At 45.5% G+C, this 22,113-nt stretch overlaps 1 protein-coding gene across 1 annotated transcript in view; it reads left to right on the top strand.

The window, feature by feature from the left end:
* KAT2B (K(lysine) acetyltransferase 2B) overlaps window positions 1–22,113 on the top strand; it is a 57,517-nt gene that overhangs the window by 2,752 nt on the left and 32,652 nt on the right. The window contains exons 2-4 of the mRNA XM_015426943.1: window positions 6–208; window positions 15,421–15,547; window positions 19,880–20,025. Coding sequence (XP_015282429.1) covers window positions 6–208; window positions 15,421–15,547; window positions 19,880–20,025 — 476 coding nt within the window. The remainder of the gene's footprint in view (window positions 1–5; window positions 209–15,420; window positions 15,548–19,879; window positions 20,026–22,113) is intronic.

Here is a 22,113-nt window from a genome sequence, read left to right as displayed (position 1 = left end):
CGGAGGGCTGGCCGCTTGCGGATCCGCCCGAGCTGTGATCGCGGCAGCCGCCGCCGCCACTGCCGAGAGCCCTGCGGCCGTCGCGGGCGGTAGCGGAGGAGGAGGAGGAGGCCCCGGCTCGGCTCGCATCGCGGGCAAGAAGGCGCAGCTCCGCTCCGCGCCCCGCGCCAAGAAGCTCGAGAAGCTGGGCGTCTACTCCGCCTGCAAGGTACCCGCCCGGCCCGGGGGGTGGGGGGGAAACAGGACGGAGCCGCCGCCGCAGCGACCGCCCTCCTCGTCGCTGCCGATAGGGGGCGTCCTCAATCTCCGCTCGCGCTTTTTCGCGGTTCAGTCGGAGCGGACGCTGCGCCCTACTTGGGTCGAAAGCGGAGCAAATGGGAAGCTTTTACAAGGGAGCGGCGAGGGCTTGGGGGCGGGGGATGTGTGTGTGCCCACCCTGCTTCCCCCCCTGCCTGCTTTCCCGCTTTGTTAGCTTAGCAACAGGTTTTCCCATGAGCGAAGCAGATCGCTGCCTACCGTCTCCTTTTATCATGATTGTCATTTTGCCTTATTCTTGGTAGGCACCTTCAAGAGCACTGAATGGGGGGTTAATTACCCCTTGGCGCCTGTTAACCCCTCAGGGCGGATGCGAAGTGGATTTCCTCCCACCACCGTTGCTGGCAGTGCGATCCTATTAAACTGAGATGCACCTTTTAAAATCCGTTGAAGTCAGTGGCTTTAGAAGGGTGTAACTCTGTTTAGAACTGTACTGTATGTATGCTACTGTTACGCTATAGAGGACCTGGTTTATGTTAGCAGTAACGGGATGCTGAATATTCTGGATCAATCAGTTAAGGAAGTCAAGTAGTAAAAGTGATGTGTTACAGAGCAAGGGATCGTATCTGCTTGGAAATTAATCAGTTTGGAATGTATCCGACCCACGCAGTTCAACAGACTTAATAGCACTTCAGTCTTTGGGAGGGGGAGGTGCCCTCCAACTGTATCTGCATGTTCCCACTTTCCCCCCAGCGCTTGTCCTGTGGATCTGGAGACCTCTAGGAACAAAAAATGGGGCGACTCAGTAGACTACTGGAGGAGGAGGAGAAAGTGGAGAAGTCCTTCTCCGGGATGGTTGGATACATCCCCCTTGTCTGAGAAGGAGGGCCATAGTTTGTTTTTTAGATCCTCGAGTCTCACATATGTGTGGGAAGGCTGGGACAGGAAATGCACATGCTCAGTTTTTCAAGTGGCTCAGCCCGGGCATGAAAGCCATGTCTCCAGAGCTCCTCAAAATGAAGTGATCGCTTTGCCACGCAGCACTTTCCCCAGTTCTCTTGCTTTCTCCGCAAGAACCCGCATCGCTCACACCCACTCGCACCGGGCACTTGGGCTCAGCTCCGTCCCTCCAGCTCTTGGCAACGTGGTCCCTCCAAGTCGCCCCTCTCCGCTGTTGCCCTGGTCCTTTTAATCCCCATAGCAACTCTTCTTCGCCGGTGATATTCTCCCCCGAGGGAGCCCCACACCGTCCCTCCCGAGTGACCCAGTTCCCAGTCCGCCGCCCTCCGCAGGGCCCTCTCCACCCCGGGCCTGTTCCCTCCCAACAGCCTGCTCTGCGGGCCTTTCCCCTTCCTGCCGCGGCGCGCCTCGCGCCTCCTTTGTGTGACTTGGGAGAGGAGTTGTTTTGACGAGCGAAGGTTTGCTCAAGGACGCGGTGCCGCGCGAGCTAGCAGGAGAAGCGACCAATTGGCGAGCGGCGGCGAAGGCTGCCCGAGAGGCAGGAAGGCCGCGCGACGCTGGCCTTGCTCCGAAGGCGGCCGGGCGCAGGCCCGACGGGACAGGCCAGCCGTTGCTAGATTATCTGCTCGGTGCAATGCTGCCGGCAGCTGCTTGTCGTGTAAACACGGGAGCTGGCGGGGAGACAAAGCTCTCCGGGGCGCCTGCTGTGTGGTTCGCCTCCTTGGAGAATAAACAGTCTCTCCCCCGGCTCCCCCCCCTCCCCGCGCCGCAAGACAGCCATTCCAGCACTCCGTGTGCCCAGCCGGGCTACTGGGGGGAGGCGAGCCGAGAGATCGGATTGGGGAGTTGCAGCTGCGGCTCCTCCTCTCTCCACCCCACCCCCCCGCCGCCTCTTTTCCTTGCCTGGTCTTGGCAACAGAGCCTTTGTTTTGACAGGCTGACAGCTGAAGGAGGTGGGGACTTCGGTTTGTTCTTTCGGCAGCCTGTGGTTGACACACACACACACACACGCAAAAACCCGCTTGATCAGGAACCTGATGAGGCCAGGGAGCAGGGCCCCGCGATCTTTCCTTGATGACAAGAAAAGAAAGCGAGATGAGCAGCGCAGCCCTTAGGAGAGTTGCTTAGTATTGTGCTGGAAGTAAACGGGACTGAGCACAATACTGCATTAAAATCATACTCAAAGCATAGGGTAGAATATTCCACAGAGAGAGGTCATTTTGTGAGTGGGTTATGTGCCAGCAAGTCTCTTCCAACTTATGGCGGCCCTGAAAACCAGTGGCCTCCAAACAGTGGTCAGAGCCTTTGCACATGTCAGTGAAGCTGAGAGCAATACCATCAGGAGGAGAGGCAACACAGTTTGCAGGTCCACAGTTTGTATGGGCTCCAGTGGCAGGTGATTCAGACGTTGAGTTTTTGAAGTTTCACATTATTAGGGTGTTTGACAGGAACTGCTTTGACTGTTGCGCAGAGCGTGTGTAGTGGTCCCCAGACCAGTCTAAGCCAAGACAGCACCTTAGCAGACTTTCCAGCCTCCCAGCTCTTACCAGTTCTTTGCTGTTCTGTCCCTCTATAGTAACCACACTGCACAGTCCAGTGGTACACTATATACAAGGGTTTATTCACAGAATACACAGACAAAATGCTTCGCCAGACACTTGTTACCTCCGAAGAGAGCGTACATGGCTTCTGTACAGACTTATATACACAGTAGCACCAATCAGCAACAAGCTGAGTCATGATGACTGCACACTGTCCAGTGCCAGCCATAACCGGTTAGAACAGGCTTATCAGTCCACCTGCTGACATGTAGCTGTCACTGAACTGTCAGTTAGATCCTAATGATCTTCCTGCTATCTGATTAACATACAACATTGACCTTAATCTCTGGTTTGTGACTTACCTGAACTAAATGGTGATTCAAGCAGGTGATTGGGCCCCACTGGAAATTCTATGTCACAGGAAACACCCATAGAATTAGCTGCCTGGTGCTCGCTGTGTCCAGTCATGGCAAACAAATAGTTGGAGGCTTCACCAGTGTTTTCACTAAGACAGAATTATTATTGGCAGTTTTATGTTAGTATAATAGTTTTTATGTTAATATAATTCAGTGATTAGGTAATACTTAGCTCCCCTGGGCTATATACACTGGCAGAATAACATAAACAGAAATAATCCTGATTAGTAACAGAAACAGTAATAATTATGCGCACATATTGGCCGGGAATGGTGCTTCAGATTCTTGGACATCAGGGCTACCTCCCCATGTTTTTTTTTTCTGCTTTGGCACCCAAACCTGGAGCACTTTTTAAAAATAGTATCCGCATGGCACTGTGCTCTCTGATCATCCTTTCCGGGTCCTTGGAACACTCTTACCCAAATCTGCTTTGTTGCAAACTTTTTTGGGAAGAACAGAGTCCAGGTGCCTTACCACATCGTCTGGATGGGAAGGTGTGCATTTTAAGAGATCCTGCCCACATAGTTTGGGGGCAGTGCCTGGAGAGGGTGGAGTTTGGGAAAGCTCAGTGGGGATGGGATGCCATTGTGTTTGCCATCCAAAGCTGGCATTTCCCTCAGGGGAACTGGTCTCTGTAGTCCGGAGATAAATTTTAATTCCAGGAGAACTCCAGGCCCCACCTTGAAGTTGGTAACATCCACAGCGGTGCCACTTTCCTTTGAATCAACCCCTTACAGCTGCAGTTTTCCCTGCTGTTCTACCAGAAGGTTTTTAAAGAGTTCCTTCTATCTTTTTTTTTAAAAAGGTAACTGCTATAACACTACAGTGTTACACCATTTTTTAATTTTTAAAAACAAATTCTTACAATGGTGTGACTTGCGAAAATTTAGGGAAAATTCTGGCTGACGGAGGAAAGTGCGCAGAAAACTTCTGTGTGGAAGCTCTTGTTACCAGTGCTTCTCAGCTTTTTGGCTGAAATCAAGGGTAATACTGAGATTCTGTATTGCATTTTATTGAGGATGTATGGAGTCAACATTTTATATCCTGATAGTGTAATCCTAAAGTATTACTAGGATGTAATTCATACTGTGTTTATCCTGGAGCCCTAAGTAGAGTTATATCCTTCTAAGTCCAGTCCCAGCAACCTTACTTCCTACTAAGGCCCCAGTCACATGGGCCGGAAAATGCGGGGGGGGAAGCATGGCTGTTTGCCCCGGAGCAAAATAACGCATGGACGCCCGATCACACGTCCCGTAGAGGTCCTGTGGTTAGGGCGTGAGGTGCCGATCACATGGCTATCCTGCAGCGCGGCAAAGAAGCGGTGCGGCGTGATCACACCAGCAATCGCTAGGTGCCGCTTCTGTGGCAAACGGGAATATTTTTTTTCTCACCAAAAGGTGAGCATGCGCATGATCGTTTGTGCGCATCCTGTGAAGAGTTTTTTAAAAAACCAGTTTGCAACGGGACTAGGACAGGACGCGATCAGATGCCCACCCTTGCCCCGCATTTTCCGGAAACTAGTACATCGTAAGTACTAGTTTTTTACTCCGTATCTTCGGCACGAAGCCACGGGTTAGCCACGGGTGCACTACACTTCCCAGATGTTGCAGTGTGATCGCACCCGGAAAATCCGCCTATCATCCGTATCTTTAATGTGGCAAATGCTCCGTGTGAACGGGGCCCAGGTACGTTTAGGGTTATAACTTTAAATATTTGTGCTGGGAGTAAAGAGGGGCTCCTGAGTTTTGGAAATGATATTTCCTGATGGAATTGAGACCGCACACTGGAACCTATTTCCCTGGGACTGAGTGGTTAAACTTGAAACTCCTTTGATTCTTTGCTTAATATCTTGCTGACACACAAGGCAAAATTGTTGAGTCAGCAAACAGAAATCTCCTTTCATGCTGTTCCCATGCAGGCCGGGGATAAAAGAGACAGCTGTTTTTCTTTCTAAATAACTGGTGGGAAAAACTGTGTGAAGCCTGCAGAAGATGTGGAAATAAATAATGTTGTTTTAAAATCCTTTCCTTTTCTCTCTCTCTTATTTCTCTACTGCTTTCGTAATTCTTAGAGCTATTAATCTTAAATTCTGTAGGATAAAACAGAACGTACATGTATGTTACCTGTTTCTGTATGCATTTGATATTTTAAAGATAGCAGGGAATGTATGTGCTACACAACACTGTTTGGCTTATCTGCTTCCCTGTCTTGATGTCTCATTCTTCTTTGCATCCTGTTTGTCTGACAACAGTCATTAGGTTGAAATGTGTTTGGAATAAACCTGTGCAGCCTTGTTGTGTACTTAGTCTGTTAGAAGTTAGGAAAACAGGAAGCATCAGAGCAGAAAGTAGAGGGCAGGACTTGAAGGACTGACATAACAGGGGAGAAGCTGGATGGGTGCAGACAGGCCAGCTGGGCGGGTGCAGACTGGCCAGCTGGGCTGTCTGGTAAGCCTGGAGCCAGGCCTGAAGATAAGTCTTGGTGGTGGGGAGACAAAAGTGAAAGGCTGCAAAGACAAGGTTAACTTCGGGGATACAAATTTTACTTTTCTGACTTCACTTTGGTGGTTGGAAAGGTGGAAACTTGCAAGGTAGCATAGAAAAATGAATCCACTTAAAGCAGGGCCACATAACTGGTGACCCCGCCACCCTCCAAGGTTGAACACAACCTACCAGCCAGGTATTGTGGCTTTGCTGTTGCCAACCTTCCCCAAGTCCCTTGTTCTGTTTTGTAGATCTGAGCAGCCAGCCGAACCCCAACCCGTCAAAAAGGTTTCTTGAGTGCCTGCCGGGTCACCATTTGTGGTTAGTGGGCTGTATTAGGCATGCTGGATCACAAACTGTGCAGGCCACCCTAAATAACTTTCTCTAATGTCTAATTGTCATGTTAACTTTTTATGTATATACTCAGGCTAGAACTGCATATCATTTCCGCAAACATTTTCTCCAAACACATATTTACTGGTAATTAGTAGTGTAAGGACAGACATTTTCAGGGCGAGATCAGTGGGTGGGAGGGGGTTCTTTTCTCCCCCTCAACTTTAGGCCCTTTTCTTCACAGCTGGTCTTTTCATTTGAGGGACATTTGTAGAAAAATCAGCAAAAATTACTAATATACTTCGGGTGATTTCCCACAAGCGCTGCTCCACGCTCACTCTTCTTTTTGGCCTGATGGTACGTGTCAGTTTCACACAAGCTGCTTCCCAGCCGTGATTTTCTCCACTGTTTTTTGAGGATTGAGTAGACCTGGGGTAAATCGTGCGAAGCTGTGGGGCAAAATGCGGCTGAGCAGCAGCGTGTGTGAAATTGACACGTACCATCGTGGCAAAAGGGAGGAGTGAGCGCGGAGCAGCGCTTGTGGGAAATCACCCTTCTACATTGATATGTATTGCCCACAAAGTATAATTCTGCCCTCAGAGCAGTATTATGAGACAATAACCCCTAATGTATCAGTATATGCTGGGAACCTAGAGTTGCCAGGTCTTATCTGGCTGTCAGCACGGGGCTCCAGCCTGGGTTCCTGGATCTTTTGGCATGCGCGTGCAGCATGCGCACTGTGATGATATCACCCAGAAGTGACGTCATTGTGCCGGGCATGTCGTGCAGGGGATGCTCTAGCATTTGGCCAAAAACTCTATGGTCACCATGGGGCTCTTTGGGGGTGGGGCTTCACTGCCAGACAGCTGGCCAATGGCAGATTAGGGGCCCTGAAAGTGGGGAAAACCCTGTCCCCATTAGGGGGATGGCAACCCTGTGGGAACACCAGAACTTAATCTACTTCCTGCTCCTGTATGCTGAGCCATTTCTGTATATTACTGACTTGATGCACCCTTTTATGAATAAGCACGTGATACTTTGTGAACAAATACTTAAGATCTAGATTTGAGACCAGTAGGACCTTAGGAACCAAAAAGATTTTCAGGGTATGAGCTTTTGAGAGTCAAAGATCCCTTAAGGGATCTTTGACACTTGAAAGCTCATACTTTGACAGTCTTGTTGGTCTGTAAGGTGCTACTGGACTCAAATCTGGCTGTTCTACTACAGACCAACATGGCTACCCTCTGAAATAATACTTAACAGGAAACTAGACCCTAAGGGAGTGACCCAAAAGGTCAGACCAGTAGCAAAGGGGAAAATGAACAGTTTGGCTGATAAATAGGGCAATTAAAAATAACTGTGTACAGAACCAAAGGTGCCTGGCTGTGTGCAGAAGATGTTTTCTGCACCCAGGACTACTTTACACGTTGTACTATTGGTGAGAACAGGGAAGCGAAATCCAGCAATGTCCTTTAGCTAGAACAGAGGTTCTTCAGGAGCTTGCAACGTCTTGCGCAAACAGAACACAGACTGTGTTAATTCTTCTACAGGCTCTCGTACAAGTGATTGTGGAACAGTGCCAGCAGCTGTTTTACTTCTGCGCGTGGTCCTTTGGACTTCATCCAATACTAAGACCATTTCCATCCATTTGAATGACTTGCTTATCTCTTCTAAGTATAATACAAATAGTATTCACAAGAAAATTGACGGTCATAAAGAATAGGAATAGAATAGCCATAAAAACACTGCTGTATGGACGCATACGTTTGAACATTTATAATATTGGTTAGTGAGACACTCTAGCTTGAAATACTCGCATAGGGGAAAAATAGAATTCCTTTATTAACACTCAAGCAGATGTAGTAAAAAAGAAACCACATTTCTTCTACTTGCGCTACTGAATGGAAAGGTACTAGAATTTATAAACCCATATCACTTTTTCTAAGTGTCCAAAGTATTTCATGTATGTTGTTTCAGGACTGTTTCACACATGTCAAATCAGGTTACCACTGAGTGCATATGCAAGAGGCAGCTACACTCAATCTCACCTTCCTGGTTCTGTATACTTGTTCAATACGTGTGCCAGCACACAAGCTTATAACATGCACACTTTATATTTTACCTATACTTTGAATGCACTGACAGATGCAATTATCCTTGACTGGTGACTGAGACAGTGACTTGCTTAAAGCCAGCTGACAAATTTTACGGCTCAACTAAGTTTTAAACCAGGGACTTCCAGATCATGAGCTGTGTTGCAGCAGCTCTTGAATGTAAACCATAACTGCCTAAGATTTCCTGTGCCGTATGTCTTCTCACCAGAATGAAAACTGAAAACCTCAGTTATTATAAACCACCGTTAACCACCGTTAACATGCTAGGCTTTATTAGCAGACATTGAAATCCTGAGCTACAGAGGTGGGAAAGGGCCATGGCTCAGAGCATCTCCATGTTAAAGGTATCAGGTAGTACGGAAAGTGAAAGATCGTCACCTGAGTAAACAATACTAACTTTGATAAACTGATGGTCTGGTTCAGTATACGACAGCTGCATGTCTGTTTGTGTCTGTGTTCCTTGAGGTATATCCTTTATACAGAGATCGTGGTCCTAAGAACTCTTTTAGATCACCATCATCATACACCTGGAGCTTTTTTGAGTTGGACCCTAACAACAGCATTTTCCACTCCACCCTTGTACTGCATCACCAACCCCTTTTAAAATTCCCTGAGCAAGACTGTTTCCCTGGTATATATAAAACTAGTCTAATATTTCCCTGGATCACAGGAAGAACTTTAATTTTCCTAAATATTAGTGTTTTGTTGTTTACTATTTCAAGAAAGAACAGTAAACATCCGATCTGTCAAATGTATAAACTAATGACAATGATCTTTGGTAGTGTATATAATCTGCAATCCAAGCCTAGGGCTAAAGCATATCATTAGAAAAATGTTCATCATAAAACTAATCCATAGATAGGTTTTTTTCCAATGCAGCCCGAGTCACTATAGCTTGGAGTCCTCATTGATTGGTGTTTTGGTTCAGAGAATTTAATGATACAAAGTTGCATAATGATACTTCAGTTAATTGCTAAATTCTACAAAACAACTTGCCCAGTATTGGATTTCTTTCTTTTGTTGTTGTTGTTGTTGTTGAGTTGCACAGTTGAGTCCGACTCTTTGCGACCCCATGGACCAGATCACGCCAGGCCTTCCGGTCTTCTGCCGTCCTCTGAAGTTTGCTCAACTTTATGTTCGTTGCATCTATGACACTGTCTAACCATCTCATCCTTTGCCGTCCCCGTCTTCTTTGACCTTCAATCTTTCCCAGCATCAGGATTTCTTTCTAGTGTGTGTGTGGGGGAAACACTGTTGTCATTTACAAAAGTATGGAACTCACTGGTGTATCTAGAAAAGCCTACCTATCCAGTAACATGCATTTGAGAAATTTAAGGATATATGCAGGAGTGCCCTGACCTGGATAGCCCAGGCAAGCCCAGTCTCGTCAGATCTCGGAAGCTAAGCAGGGCCAACCCTGGCAAGTTCTTGGAAAGGCAACCCCAAGGAATACCAGGGCCAGGACGCAGAGGCAGGCAAATATCAAGCTACTTCTCTGAAACGTCCTAGCCCCACTAGGGGTCATCAGAAGTCACCATGACTTCCAAGCACGCAAGCACTCACACACACATATACCCCCAAAATAACAAAAAAATAAGAATACATGCAGGAGTATGCAAGATGATTCATAGTAACTTACCCACAGAATTCCATTATACCACCAGCGACCATGTGAACCAAACTTTCCTACATCTGTCCCTAATAGTCTATTTCAAAAGTAACACATTCAACAGTGGCATGCTTTAGGCTGTAATCCCCAAAACAGATAAGAATAGAGCATTTAGATGTAAAATGATGCATTCAAATCTGTGAAATTGGTTTTAAGCAAATGTGGATTTAATTCTGAGGGTGGAAGAACATGTTTTAATTGACACAGGGTTGTCACTAAAAATGTCTACTGGCATTGAGCCACCTAAGAAAGTTTATGAATGCTTACAGCAACTGATGTCAGCATGTCATCCACTCCTTTTCTAGTGGCTTCCAGTGATTTTTTATTTTTTTTTAAAAAATATTTCAGATTTATAGGCCACCCTCCCCGCAAGCGGGCTCAAATGAGGCAACCATGGCAATAATTAAAACAGCTAAAACCTGATAAAACAATCAATCAATTATACAGTACAAGGTGCTCAAGTTGTCTCAAAGTCCTCAGTAACAAGATGGGCTTCTGGTGTTTGTAATCATAAGTCAATCATATCGTTCCAGATGGCAATACCCTTCATTCTTCATCCCAGGGCCATTGCACCCCCCCAGATGTTACCCAAGTCAGTTGTTGTTGGTGGTGCGGCGATGGTACAGTAGCGGTGGTGGCTCCTACTCAAAAGCCTGGCGGAAGAGCTTCGTCTTGCAGGCCCTGCGGAACTGCACAAGGTCCCGCAGGGCCTGGATCTCCTCCGGGAGCTTGTTCCACCAGGTAGGGGCCGCCACCGAAAAAGCCCTGGCCCTGGTTGCAGCAAACAGTATCTTTAGGGCCTGGGGTTACTAGGAGGTGTTGAGTCCCTGACCGTAGTGCCCTTGGGGGAACATATGGGGAAAGGCGGTCCCTCAAGTATGCCGGACTCTGGCCATATAGAGCTTTAAAGGTAAAATGTGAGGTGAGATTGGATAACTTAATTATGGGTAAGCAATCCTACGTGTTTTGAGGGAAGCCATTTTGAGTGGCAGCTACACGTCGTATGTAACATCTACTTCTGCCCTTAACTAGAGTGTGACTAGAATTATAATAACGTTTCCATTTGGTTATAAAATTGTTGGTCATAGCCTTTGTTGAATGTGGAATACATAAGCACCCACATACTTAGATCCCTTGGTAGCTCTCTGCTGTTGGAAAAGATTAGCAGAATGGGAGTTCCTCACCTCCCCCTTCTGCTCTAGCCCAAAACTATATGAAATGTTGCTCTGGGAGGGGAGAAAGGATTCCCAGGAACAGAAGGAGGGGGATTTGGAGAACTGTAGCAGAAAAGGGGAATCAGCAAAATGGTTCCTGTATAACCAGATATATACCATGGAATCCAAGCTAATGTCTTTAGTTGGTGCTTTATATCTGAACTAGGAATAAGGTCCGTTGTGGAAATAAATACAACAAGCTCTAGAAAGAGGCTCTGGGTGGGTGCCCCGGCCTTGGTCACTCAGCGTCAATTTGCTGTGGTAACCTCAGTAGGGAATAATGACACAGAGTCCACCATTTTCTCCAGGGGAACTCTCTGCCATCTGAAGAGCAGTTGTAATTCTGAGTGATCTCCAGCCCTCACCTAAGATTGGCAACAATGGTTCCCCAGGAGGAAATGCTTGGTTTGGAGGTTGGAGTCTATGGCATTGTACCTGTCTGAAGTCCCACCCCTCCTCAAACCCCACCTTTTCCAGGCTCCACCCCTTAAATCTTGAAGAATTTCCCAACCTGGAATTAACAACCCTATCTCCTTCCCAACCAACCATCAACGTACCGCTATCTGCCCCAGTGACTTCAGGTTTCCATCTCCCCCCCCCTCCCTGCAGCCTCTACCTGGGAAAAGTACAGTCTTTCTCTGCAGTGGGGACTAAAGCAGCTCACATCATTCTCCTCTCCCACCTTTGATCCGCACAACAACCCTGTAAAGTAGGTTAGGCTGAAAGTCTGTGACTGGTCCAAAATCAGCTTCCACAGCAAGAACCTAGGTTTCTTCCTAGAGAAAATAGCTGCTTTGGAGGGTGGACTCTATGGCATTCTGTTCAGCTGAGGCCTTTCCCATCCCCAAACTCTGGCTTCTGTAGACTCCACCACAAAATCTCCAGGAATTTCCCAACCTGGAGCTGGCAACCCTAGTCAGGACTGGCCCCAATGAGTTCCCCACAAAGACCAAAGTATGCCTGGAAAGGGCCTCCTACCTTTGCCTTTTTACTGACAGAACCAAGCTTGATTGCCTAGCAACAGCCACTGGGAAAGTGAGCCACACAGCAGTTTTGGCAGTTTATTCAGACAGGGAATGGCAGTAGACGGGGGAGAGGAGCAGAGCCAGCATCCAGTCAATGGTGTGCGAGTACTCTTGAGTGGTGTTTGATGAGCCAATGGCTGATGGAGTGCACAGCACAGCCAATGGGAGAGCTGGAAAGTGCCAATACGCTGCACAGCACAGCCAATACAGAGAGAGAGAGAGAGAGAGAGAGAGAGATGCTATTTCCCATGTGTGTTCCCTGTCTGCAGATAGCTAAATCCCCAAGTTTGCAGAAAAAGCTTAAATCATTAAAAATATATACAGGGAGGTTTAAAGCCCCCCCCCCCCATTAAAAGAGCATTCTTTGTTCATGCACAGGGAGAATGCATTTACCATTGGGAGCTGTGGCGGAGCTTGGGGCTGGCAGCTGTGAGGGAATTCAGTGGCTATGAGCTGCTCAGGGCTCACTGCCACTGTCTGGGAAGAAGAAGCCTTGGCGGGCCTAGCAGCTGGGAGCCACGTAGGGCTCACTGTCATTGCTGCTGTTGGGGGAGAAGTCTCAGCGGGCCTGGCTGGGAGCGGGGCAGGGCTCACTGCCATCGCCACTGTTGGGGGAGGAGAAACCTTGGTGGGCCCAGTAGCTAGGGGACACACAGGGCTTGCTGCCACTATTGTTATCAACGGGGGGGGGGAGCCTTGGTGGGCTCAGCAGTTGCGGGGACGACACAGGACTTGCCACCATTGACAGAGGGAGGGAGTGGGGGCTGAGAGCTGCAGTGTCCCCAAGGATTGCAGCAGCAATGGGGAGAAATTAAGATGGGGAAAGGAATTACCCCCCCAAAGAGTATCATGGGTCCCCACTTGTATGATATGTCTTTTTAATGACTGTTTCCGCGACAAAAGTCATAACAGTGATATACAATATGTAGTTTATATAAGGTATTGTAGGCTCTTCAGAGGAACTAAATGTTTCAGTTGATTTTCTACCGCAGTGCTCAAAATCCTCAAGGAGGTAATTTCATACGTTCTTTTCTAATGAAAAGCAGAGGAGTGACATTTGATCAAGTTGCAGGAGACAGTCGGGAAAACACTGCAAAAGTCTCAAAGCCACTCAACAGGATGTAATGTAAGCATCTGAGGAATGTATGGCCTCTATTGTGCAAAAATATCTTCCCTGTTGGGGTCAAGAACTGAAGGCATACATTTCAGCAGGTGATGTACTTTATCTGAATGTTCTTTGCTGCCTTTGAAGAGTGTTCTGAAGGGTTCGGTTGGTTCCAAATGTGCCTGCCACCTTCTTAGCGGGTGTGAGCCAGTGGGACATAACTAGGAAGGAAGAACTATGCTGGCTCCCAGTTTACTTGTGATTGTTGTTTTGGTATCATTAACCTTTAAAGCCCTAAATAACTTGGGTCCAGGATCACTTGAAGTTGGTAGAGGAGGACTTGCTGTAAAGCTTTTCTTTGTCTGAAAACGTGCTCGAGGTTGTGATGCCCCCCTGGGGTTCACAGAACTCCCTCCACAGCCAGGCCAGCTTAATTCTTCCCTTTAAAAGAATGTTTAAGGTATTTTTTAAATTTAGGTTGACATTGAGAGTGTTTTGCTAGACTTAAACAACTGTGGAAAATTAAGTCACATTTTAGTGTTTTGTAAAGTATATTTAAAAGATCATGAAATAGAGGGAAAAGAATGTGTGGCTGGATTATTGTAAGTTAAATGTCACTTGTTTTGGAAGAGTTAGCGAGAAATAACAACTCAGTGGAGGAGGAGGAGGAGGAAGAGGAGGAGGAGGAAGAAGAAGCTGTCTGACATTCAAAATGCTTTTTGTTGTTTCTGTGGGAGGGCTGGAATTAATTCCTGGAAATTCAATGTTCATGCATCTGTTTGTTTGCATCCTTGAATATAATATTTGTGCAACACTGTGGTTCTGGGTAGTTACTTGGCCCCCATACATTTTAAGGTTGAGTAATAAATATAGCACAGTCTGTCGGATGTTGTGTTGTCTTTGTGATATTGTGTTTATGTCACAGGGTTGCAGGAGCAGAGTTGTCGGTGCTTGACAGAATTACAAAACCCCCGCTTCATATTTATGGATGTTGGTTGTGACCCTCCCCAGTATTTTTTTCTCTTATAAACAGGCATACTTGTGTGGGTGTGGAGGGGAACACAAGCATTTGTGTAGATTATGTAGTTCATACTGAGGACAGATAAATATGTGAGCAACATATGGTATATATACAAATGTGTAAGGTGGAAAAAATACCGAGAAGGGTTGCTTTAGCACAGTTTCCTGGTACTTTGTCCTCTGGCTAGGGTTGCCAAATCCTTTTAACTCACCAGCAGGGGAGGCTCCGTCCCGGCCGGGAGTTCGGTGTTTGTTCTTGCGCGCGAAGCGCGCGCCGCTGCGACGTCACCAGAAGTGACGTCAGACGTCGCTGACGTTCGGGGCGTGGCCGAGCTCATCGGGGGGAAAACATATGGTTTCCCCCCCCCCGACGAGCTCAGCCACGCCCACAACATCAGCGACGTGACTGCGCCACCTCCGCTGACGCAGCTTCGGGGGTGGGGTTTTCCCCGGGCCCGGATTCCTCCGGGGCGGAACTCGGGGGCTCCGAAGCGGGGGGTTCCCCGCCCCCCGGGCACATTTGGGAACCCTACCTCTGGCACTCGACAAGTTGCAAATCCTGCTGCTTGTAAAACATTTATATTGGGTGGTAAGAAAATAATGAACTGATAAATGAAAATGTTCTTTCCTGCTGCAAGGCTGCATAGTAGTAGGACCAAATACTTCGTGTCATTTAGTGATTGCTTGGCTGTGACTTGACGGCACTTTACACACACAAAATATAAACATTATGCACAATAGTGTATGATGAACTCATGTTATTTAGTGGAGGCTATTTCAGAGTTAATGGAAATGGTACTTGCAATCATGTTAAATATATTGCATTATTTCAGCAGCAGTGGTCTTGCATGCTCATTTCATCTGTGATGGAGAAATACATGGGTAAAAGTCATTATACATTCCCATTAAAATTTAAAAGCTTTTTACATCTACAGTAATTCCAGGAACAGAAACCACTGTCTTCTATAGCATGAGTGGTTAGGTGTACTGGACCATATGCTAAGAACTGCAGGGTAATGTTTGGTTCATTAGGGGAATGGCCTTGCCAATTTTCTCAGCCAATATCTCTTCCAGGGCTAATATTTACCAGTCTAGTAGGAAATTATTGCTTTATAAATCATGGCTGCTGATTTTGTTTTGTGTATTTACAGTAACAAAATGATTATGTTCCAGCAATACAGAAGTCTCTATTTTATGAACATTAGTGATGATGTGCCAGATGTTTGCATTCTCCAAAAGTCATGGCATTATTCTCTCTCCTTCTCCCCTCCCTTTTTAATCACAGGCTGAAGAATCTTGTAAATGTAATGGCTGGAAAAACCCTAACCCACCTCCCACTCCACCCAGGGCAGACTTGCAACAGGCAGTTGTGTGTCTCACCGAACCATGTCGTAGCTGTAATCATCCACTTGGTAGGTTTTGTAACTTTTCCCCTTCTTCAGTTTCAGTCCATTTATTTGAAATCAGAGCCTGACGTCTAATGACAAAGTTGGGGAAAGTAGCAGTAAATTCCAAAAGAAATTCATGCTTTGAATTTTAGATGGTTTAAATTTAATGTAATAAAGACAGATTCAAGTGGGTAGCCATGTTGGTCTGTGTCCAGTCTGAGTCCAGTGGCACCTTTAAGACCAATAAAGCTTAATTCTGGGTATATACTTTTGTGTGCATGTACACTTCTTCGGATACATAAAAACAATTTTCCTTAAGCCTTCCATGTGTGTGTGGGGCGGTTGTTGCCAGGAAGGGCTAGTTAGAGTCAAGATTCATAACTAACTGGGTGTTAAGTATAGCTGAGATTGGATACATAATACAACTGCTTTAATCCAATCTTAGCTATGCTTATTATCCAGTTACTTATGCATCTTGACTCTAACTAGCCCTTCCTGGCAACTGTATGAACACCAATTTTCCTGTTATCTCATGTAATAAACATAATTTGTTTCAGTAGAAGCAAAATATTCAGCTGGGGAAAAAAATGAAAACCACATGCATGTGTGAATCAGCCATGAGAAAAAAAGGGAGTTTTGTTTGTCTGTATTGTCTGTTTATTGTTTATTAAAACATTTAAATCCCGCCTCAAGACAACTTACAATAATAGTTTAAAACATTTTCAAGTTCAAGGCATCTTACAATAATAGGTAACATTTTCAGTTAAAACCACAAATAAAATAGCAAACCCCAGGGCTTTTTTTTTTTTTGGAGCCCCCGGAATCATGAACTTTTAAACATGTGAAAAAGAATTTTGTCGAAGAGGTTCTGGAAATGAGAGAGTTGGCAGTAGGTGTGTGTGTTTGGATCTACCTGAGCTGAAAATATACCACGCTGTGCAGGATCAGCTGGGCCGGTGAGGAGCTGAGAGAAACTGGGCTGCAGGAGAAGCCAAACCAGCCCCTGGAGCAGGCTGTTTAAATATATATATATATATATATGTTTCCTCTTGGGTCTATTGGACCTGACAAAATTTGGGATTTTTGAAAAATCCCAGATCCAAATACCATACCAGTATTGGGATTCGGGATTTTTCAGGAATCCCAAAATTTTCTCAGGTCCCATAGACCCGAACTAAAAAATACCGTTAAAAAAATTGCACAGCCCTGGTTTGCGAATCAGATGCAGCTGACAGAAAGAGCTCCTGGCAACCATGCCATCCTGCTTTTCAAACACCAAGGCTGGGCCCATGAGATCCCCCAAGCTCTTAACCTGCCCTGAAAAAGCCAACATCACTCCATCTAGGACAAGTGGATTCAGTCCCTCTAGAATATTTAGAATATTGGAACTTCTTCTCAACTTTAATAGCATCCTTGAGAGAGTAGTCCTAAGTAGGTCTACTCAGGAAAGTGTTTTTAGGATTGCACTGTGAGTCAGCTATCCAGGTACTGCAAGCTATGCACTACAAAATCAGGAAAGCTGGTAAAAGCTCAATGCTTTTGGATATCAAAAAGGCTGAGATCACAAACATATATTAAAAAAGGTAAAACTAAATGTATCTTCTATTACAGTGCACTTAAATAGTTCATTAAAAACAAAATAGGCCTTTAGGCCATCATACACTGTGCAAGTACACAGTGTGCTACTAAGAGTATTCTGCATTGTATGTTATGTGTACTGCACAGTGCATGACCTTTATGGCCTAAAGGCCTATTTTGTTTTTAATGAACTATTTAAGTGCACTGCAGTATTACAGATATATTTTGTTTAACCTTTTTTTAACATATGTTTGTAACTTCAACCTTTTAGGTGTCCAGTTCCATTTCTGCCCCTTCTTTTGTGTCGTAAAAGCCCACTGGTACCAGCTCTTTTACACAGACTGTAACACATAATTTGAAAAGGACATAGGGAATGTTAAGCTCATCAGCGGTGTTTTTTGCACTTGGAGCACTGTTACATTGATTATGATAATCTGGGCAAGACGTTGGGTTCAGAGATTCTACCACACAATTAGTTCCTGATGGTTGTTTATTTATTAGCTGATGATTCAGCAGAACTGAAAGGGGCAACTTTGTGTTACTCTCAAAAATTCAGCTGGCATGCTAGATCGATACTCACAAGAACTATACTCACAACATGCACAAATTGAACAACCGAGGTAAAATTAATCGTTGCAATATCTGAAACACAAACTACGTGTCAAATTAAGATGTAGTTTATTATTAGCTTGATATTGGTTGCAAAATATCTGGGAAAGTCTTCCTTTTATTTTTGTAGAAGGTTTATATGCCATAGATGTCAGACTGGCTTATTAGTAACAGCACAGGTCCACTGATATAATGGATTTAGATATATTTAGTTAGATCTACAGGGAGAAAAGGACCTTGAATCACAGGCAGAATAACGTTGAATTTTTCCCCCTCTCCCACTTCACTGTTGGTAACAGCTGATGACAAAAGTGTCTTCACAGTTCAAACCACGGCTGTCATTAAAATGACAGTGTAACTAATTTCCCAATTAGCCTCCTGCTGTTAGACAGTTATAAGTGCCATTTATTAAGCTTTTACGACTTTGATGCATTTACTTTTCTTTAGTTTTTGTGGACATACTACTAGACTTAATAAAAAGAGGGTTTTTTTCTTTTCTTTTTGCATAATGAACTTTGGACATGTAGGGGCTGCTGTGCTTCTTTATCCACAAGGACAAACTGACAACACTGAGTTAGAAATGTCCAGAAATAAAGTTACTTTTGAGATTACGGGCTCTTCTGCAAATATTGGAATTGTAAATGCATATTAGAAGGCAATGTTAAGAAGTCTCAAACTGAATTCACCATTTGGTACAGGTTCTGGAGTAGGGCTGCTAGCTCTCTGGTGGAGGGGTCTCCCACTGCCTGGCCCCACCCACCTCACCGCTGATTAGCTGGCCAGCAGGAGGACTTACCAGGAGACAGAGGAAGGCCCACAACATGTTGCCGGTGATGTGGTGACATCACTTCCACCGCACACAGCTGGCAATGTCCAGGCAATGCTCTAGTATTTGGGCAAAAACTCTATGGTAGAAGCCATTTTTATCATAGAGTTGTTGCCCAAATACCAGAGCGTTGCCACGCCAGCACAGCATGATGACGTCACTTCCTGTGTGCACTGGAAGAGATGTCACCATGTCACCTGGGCTTTCCTGTCTCTCCTACTAAGTCTCCCATCCCCCGCTGGTTGCCAGGAGGGACCTGGCAATCCTATTCTGGGGGCAGAGGGTCTGTAGTTCTTCACAGAAGTAACCTGTTAACCAAGTACCTCAGCTGCCAGCATCTTTGCACAGATCCAGAAATCTCTCACATTTTGTTCTTTGCACAGTGGTATATGGCCACAGCCCTGTTGTACATACAATAAAAGACCACTTGCTGTGCTCTTATCAATGGAGCATGTTAAAAGCACACTGCATAGGAAGCAGGAGAGACCTATTTATTCCAATGAGGAATGCAAAGGTAATTACAGTAGAGCAAGGAAGAAGAATGTACCATCAAGTTGCAGCTGACTCATAGTGACTCAAACCATGGAGTGTTGAAGGCAAGAGAGGAGCAGAGGTGGTTTGCCATTGTCTTGCTCTGCATAGCAACCCTGGACTTCTGTGGTGATCTCCCATCTGAGTACTGACCATGGTCAACCCTGCTTTGTTCCAGACATCTGACAAGCTTGGCCTAAGGAGCAAGGAATGCGCGTCAATATCCCTGATCCTTATTCTATAGTTTACTTAGCATAATAGATCATTCAGTCTTTGCTGTTAAATAAAAATGTTCCCTGACCTGCATAGCCCAGGCTAGCCCAATCTCATTAGATCTTGGAAACTAAGCAGGGCCAGCCCTGGTAAGTAATTGGCTGGGAGACCTCCAAGGAATACTAGGGTCATGATGCAGAGGCAGGCGATGGCAAACCAACTCTGAATGTCTCTTGCCTTGAAAACCCTACCTGGTTGCCGTAAGTCAGCTGTGACTCGATGGGAAGGAAGGAAGGAAGGAAGGAAGGAAGGAAGGAAGGAAGGAAGGAAGGAAGGAAGGAAGGAAGGAATTTATACAGCAAGGTCTGATAATAATCATTTGGAATATTTTGGGAGGATGAATAGCTTTCATTGCAAAAATATGGATGCACTGGTGATTTTCATATAGCTTTGTTAGGGGCTAAGTAAAATACCTTTATAGGCCAGATCCAGTATGTGGGTTATTACTGGGCCATCGCTGACACAGGCCATTCTGTGGGGCACCTCTATGGGCTCAATTTCTTTGCAGTCAGCTTTGGATTTTGTTTATTTGTTCTTAGCTGCTCACGTTTCCCATTTGGAGAATGTCTCTGAAGAAGAAATGAACAGACTGTTGGGGATTGTGCTGGATGTGGAGTATCTCTTCACCTGTGTCCATAAAGAAGAAGATGCTGACACTAAACAAGTCTATTTCTACTTGTTCAAGGCAAGTTGCTGATTTTGTTTTCCAGAACAACTTCTGTACCATTGTCCTGCATATAAATTCCGAGAAGTTGGTTGACTTTTTTAAAAGGGTGACTGATCGGTTTCAGTTTTGTCACTTCCACCTCTCCAGTGTTTCTGAGTACAGTAATTCTGGGCTAGACCCTGCCATTAGAGGATACACAGTGCCTTCACTCAGTAGGTAATCTTAGGAGATGCTGAGAAGCAATGTAATTCTAAACCGAGTTTTACCATTCTAAGTCCATTGAAGTCAACAGGATTATAATGGTAGATCCAGATGGTCAGCTGTGTTGATCTGAAGCAGTAGAACAAATTTAGAGTCCAGTGGCACCTTTAAGACCAACAAAGGTTTATTCAAGGTATGAGATTTTGTGTGCAAGGCACTCTTTTTCAAATACATTAGAATGGTAGATGAGGTTCTAAATTTATAGACAGGGATTTAACAGCAAATTAACATGTAGCATGATGATGTTTAAGTTATGCAAAGTGAAAAACTAAATAACAAGTTAAGGTTATAAGGTCAACAGTTGTAAAGCAATAGCAGATAAATGTCTGAAGGTGTTCTTTCTAATTGTGGGAAGTAACAGAATCTTAATTATCTCCTCTCAGGCATGGAGGGCACTTAACAGCATATTTTGAGCTGGATGTAGTGTTGTCAGCAGACATCCCAATATTCCTTGCATTCAGTATTCTAACATACCATTCTGAAAAAGAAATACACTAAAATACAGAGAATTTATAATCCTTGTTGCAAATACCTATGTGAGAACTGAATGAGTTAGCAGATGTAATGGGATAAAAATCCAATATCCCTGTTGAGTCCTGGGGAGGTTTTTGTTTCAAGTGTTATAATAACTTGTAATTCAGCAGTTTCCCTTTCCATTCTGTTCCTGAAGTTCCTTTGTAATAAAACAGCTGTTTTATTACCTTATAACCTTAACTTGTTATTTAGTCTATGGGTGTGGTCAGACAGCATGCTAGGAGCGGTTTAAATTGCTCCAGCCCTGATGCGGGTTTTTTTAACCTGGGTATCGCGATCACACTCACCTCCTTGCTCCGGATCACTGTGCAGCCACACCGCTGCCTGCCGTCCAGCCATCTGTAGAACTAAAAATTTTGCACGTGTGCAGAACAGCAATTTAAGCATTTTGCTGCTAAGCGAGATGCGTCTCGTCTCGCTTAGATGGAGACGCGCCGACACCCGGCTGACGGGAGGGGTTCGAGTTCGTCCCATTCCCTTTAAACTTTAAAGGAACACTTCCTTTTAAACGTTTACCCCGAAAATAGCCTCCGTTAGATCCTGAACTCGTCTAAACGCTAAAACTAGGCACCATTTAAACATTGTTTTTAATAACGCTGAAAAGTACGCAGACGGAGAGTGATTTCAGCAAAGCGTACTGGAGAGCGATTTCAACAAAGCGTACTTTATTCAATCAGGAACAAGACGACTTTGGCTGGCTCGCAGGCTGGCTTATATTCCCTCAGAACCCACTACCCAAACACACACATACACTTCCCAATAGGTTATTTACAGTGGCCGAGAGTCCCATAGGCTCTCGGCCAGGAACCTAGCCCCCTGATTGGAGTGGGCTAGGATCCGCATAGTCCATTGTCTCTTTGAGCGAAGCTCGACGTTTGTGCCTGACCGCATGGAGCCCAAACCTGCCACGCGGTCTGAACTGTATACATTACAAACGCAGTGGCAGAGCTCCACCTATGCGCACATTACCAACGCTTAAAAGAATGGCGGGTGAAAAGCGGAAGCCTTGGGCAGCTTTTGAGCGGGGAGGGGGTTTAAACCGAAAGTGGCTTGAGACCGGAGGAGCGATCAAACAGGGGAAATGCAGCTGGAAACGGAGAATCAGGAAAACACCACTTGGGGACCTGGTAACAAAATACTCTGGTTCAGGGGTCATTTCGTAGGAAAAGAGGTGCAGGAGCTCATTAGCATAGCTCATTAGCATCACTTATTTACATATGCCACACACCCCTGACATCACCGGAAGTGTGTCAGAAGGCAACACCCACCACTCAGGCTCCACTGGACTGTTTTGGATTGCTAGCTATTGGG

This window comes from Gekko japonicus, unplaced genomic scaffold (assembly GCF_001447785.1).
Source record: "Gekko japonicus isolate JY-2015 unplaced genomic scaffold, Gekko_japonicus_V1.1 scaffold162, whole genome shotgun sequence".
Taxonomy (NCBI): domain Eukaryota; kingdom Metazoa; phylum Chordata; class Lepidosauria; order Squamata; family Gekkonidae; genus Gekko; species Gekko japonicus.
Note: the sequence above shows the minus strand (reverse complement) of the source record. Positions and strands in the feature narration are given on the sequence as shown.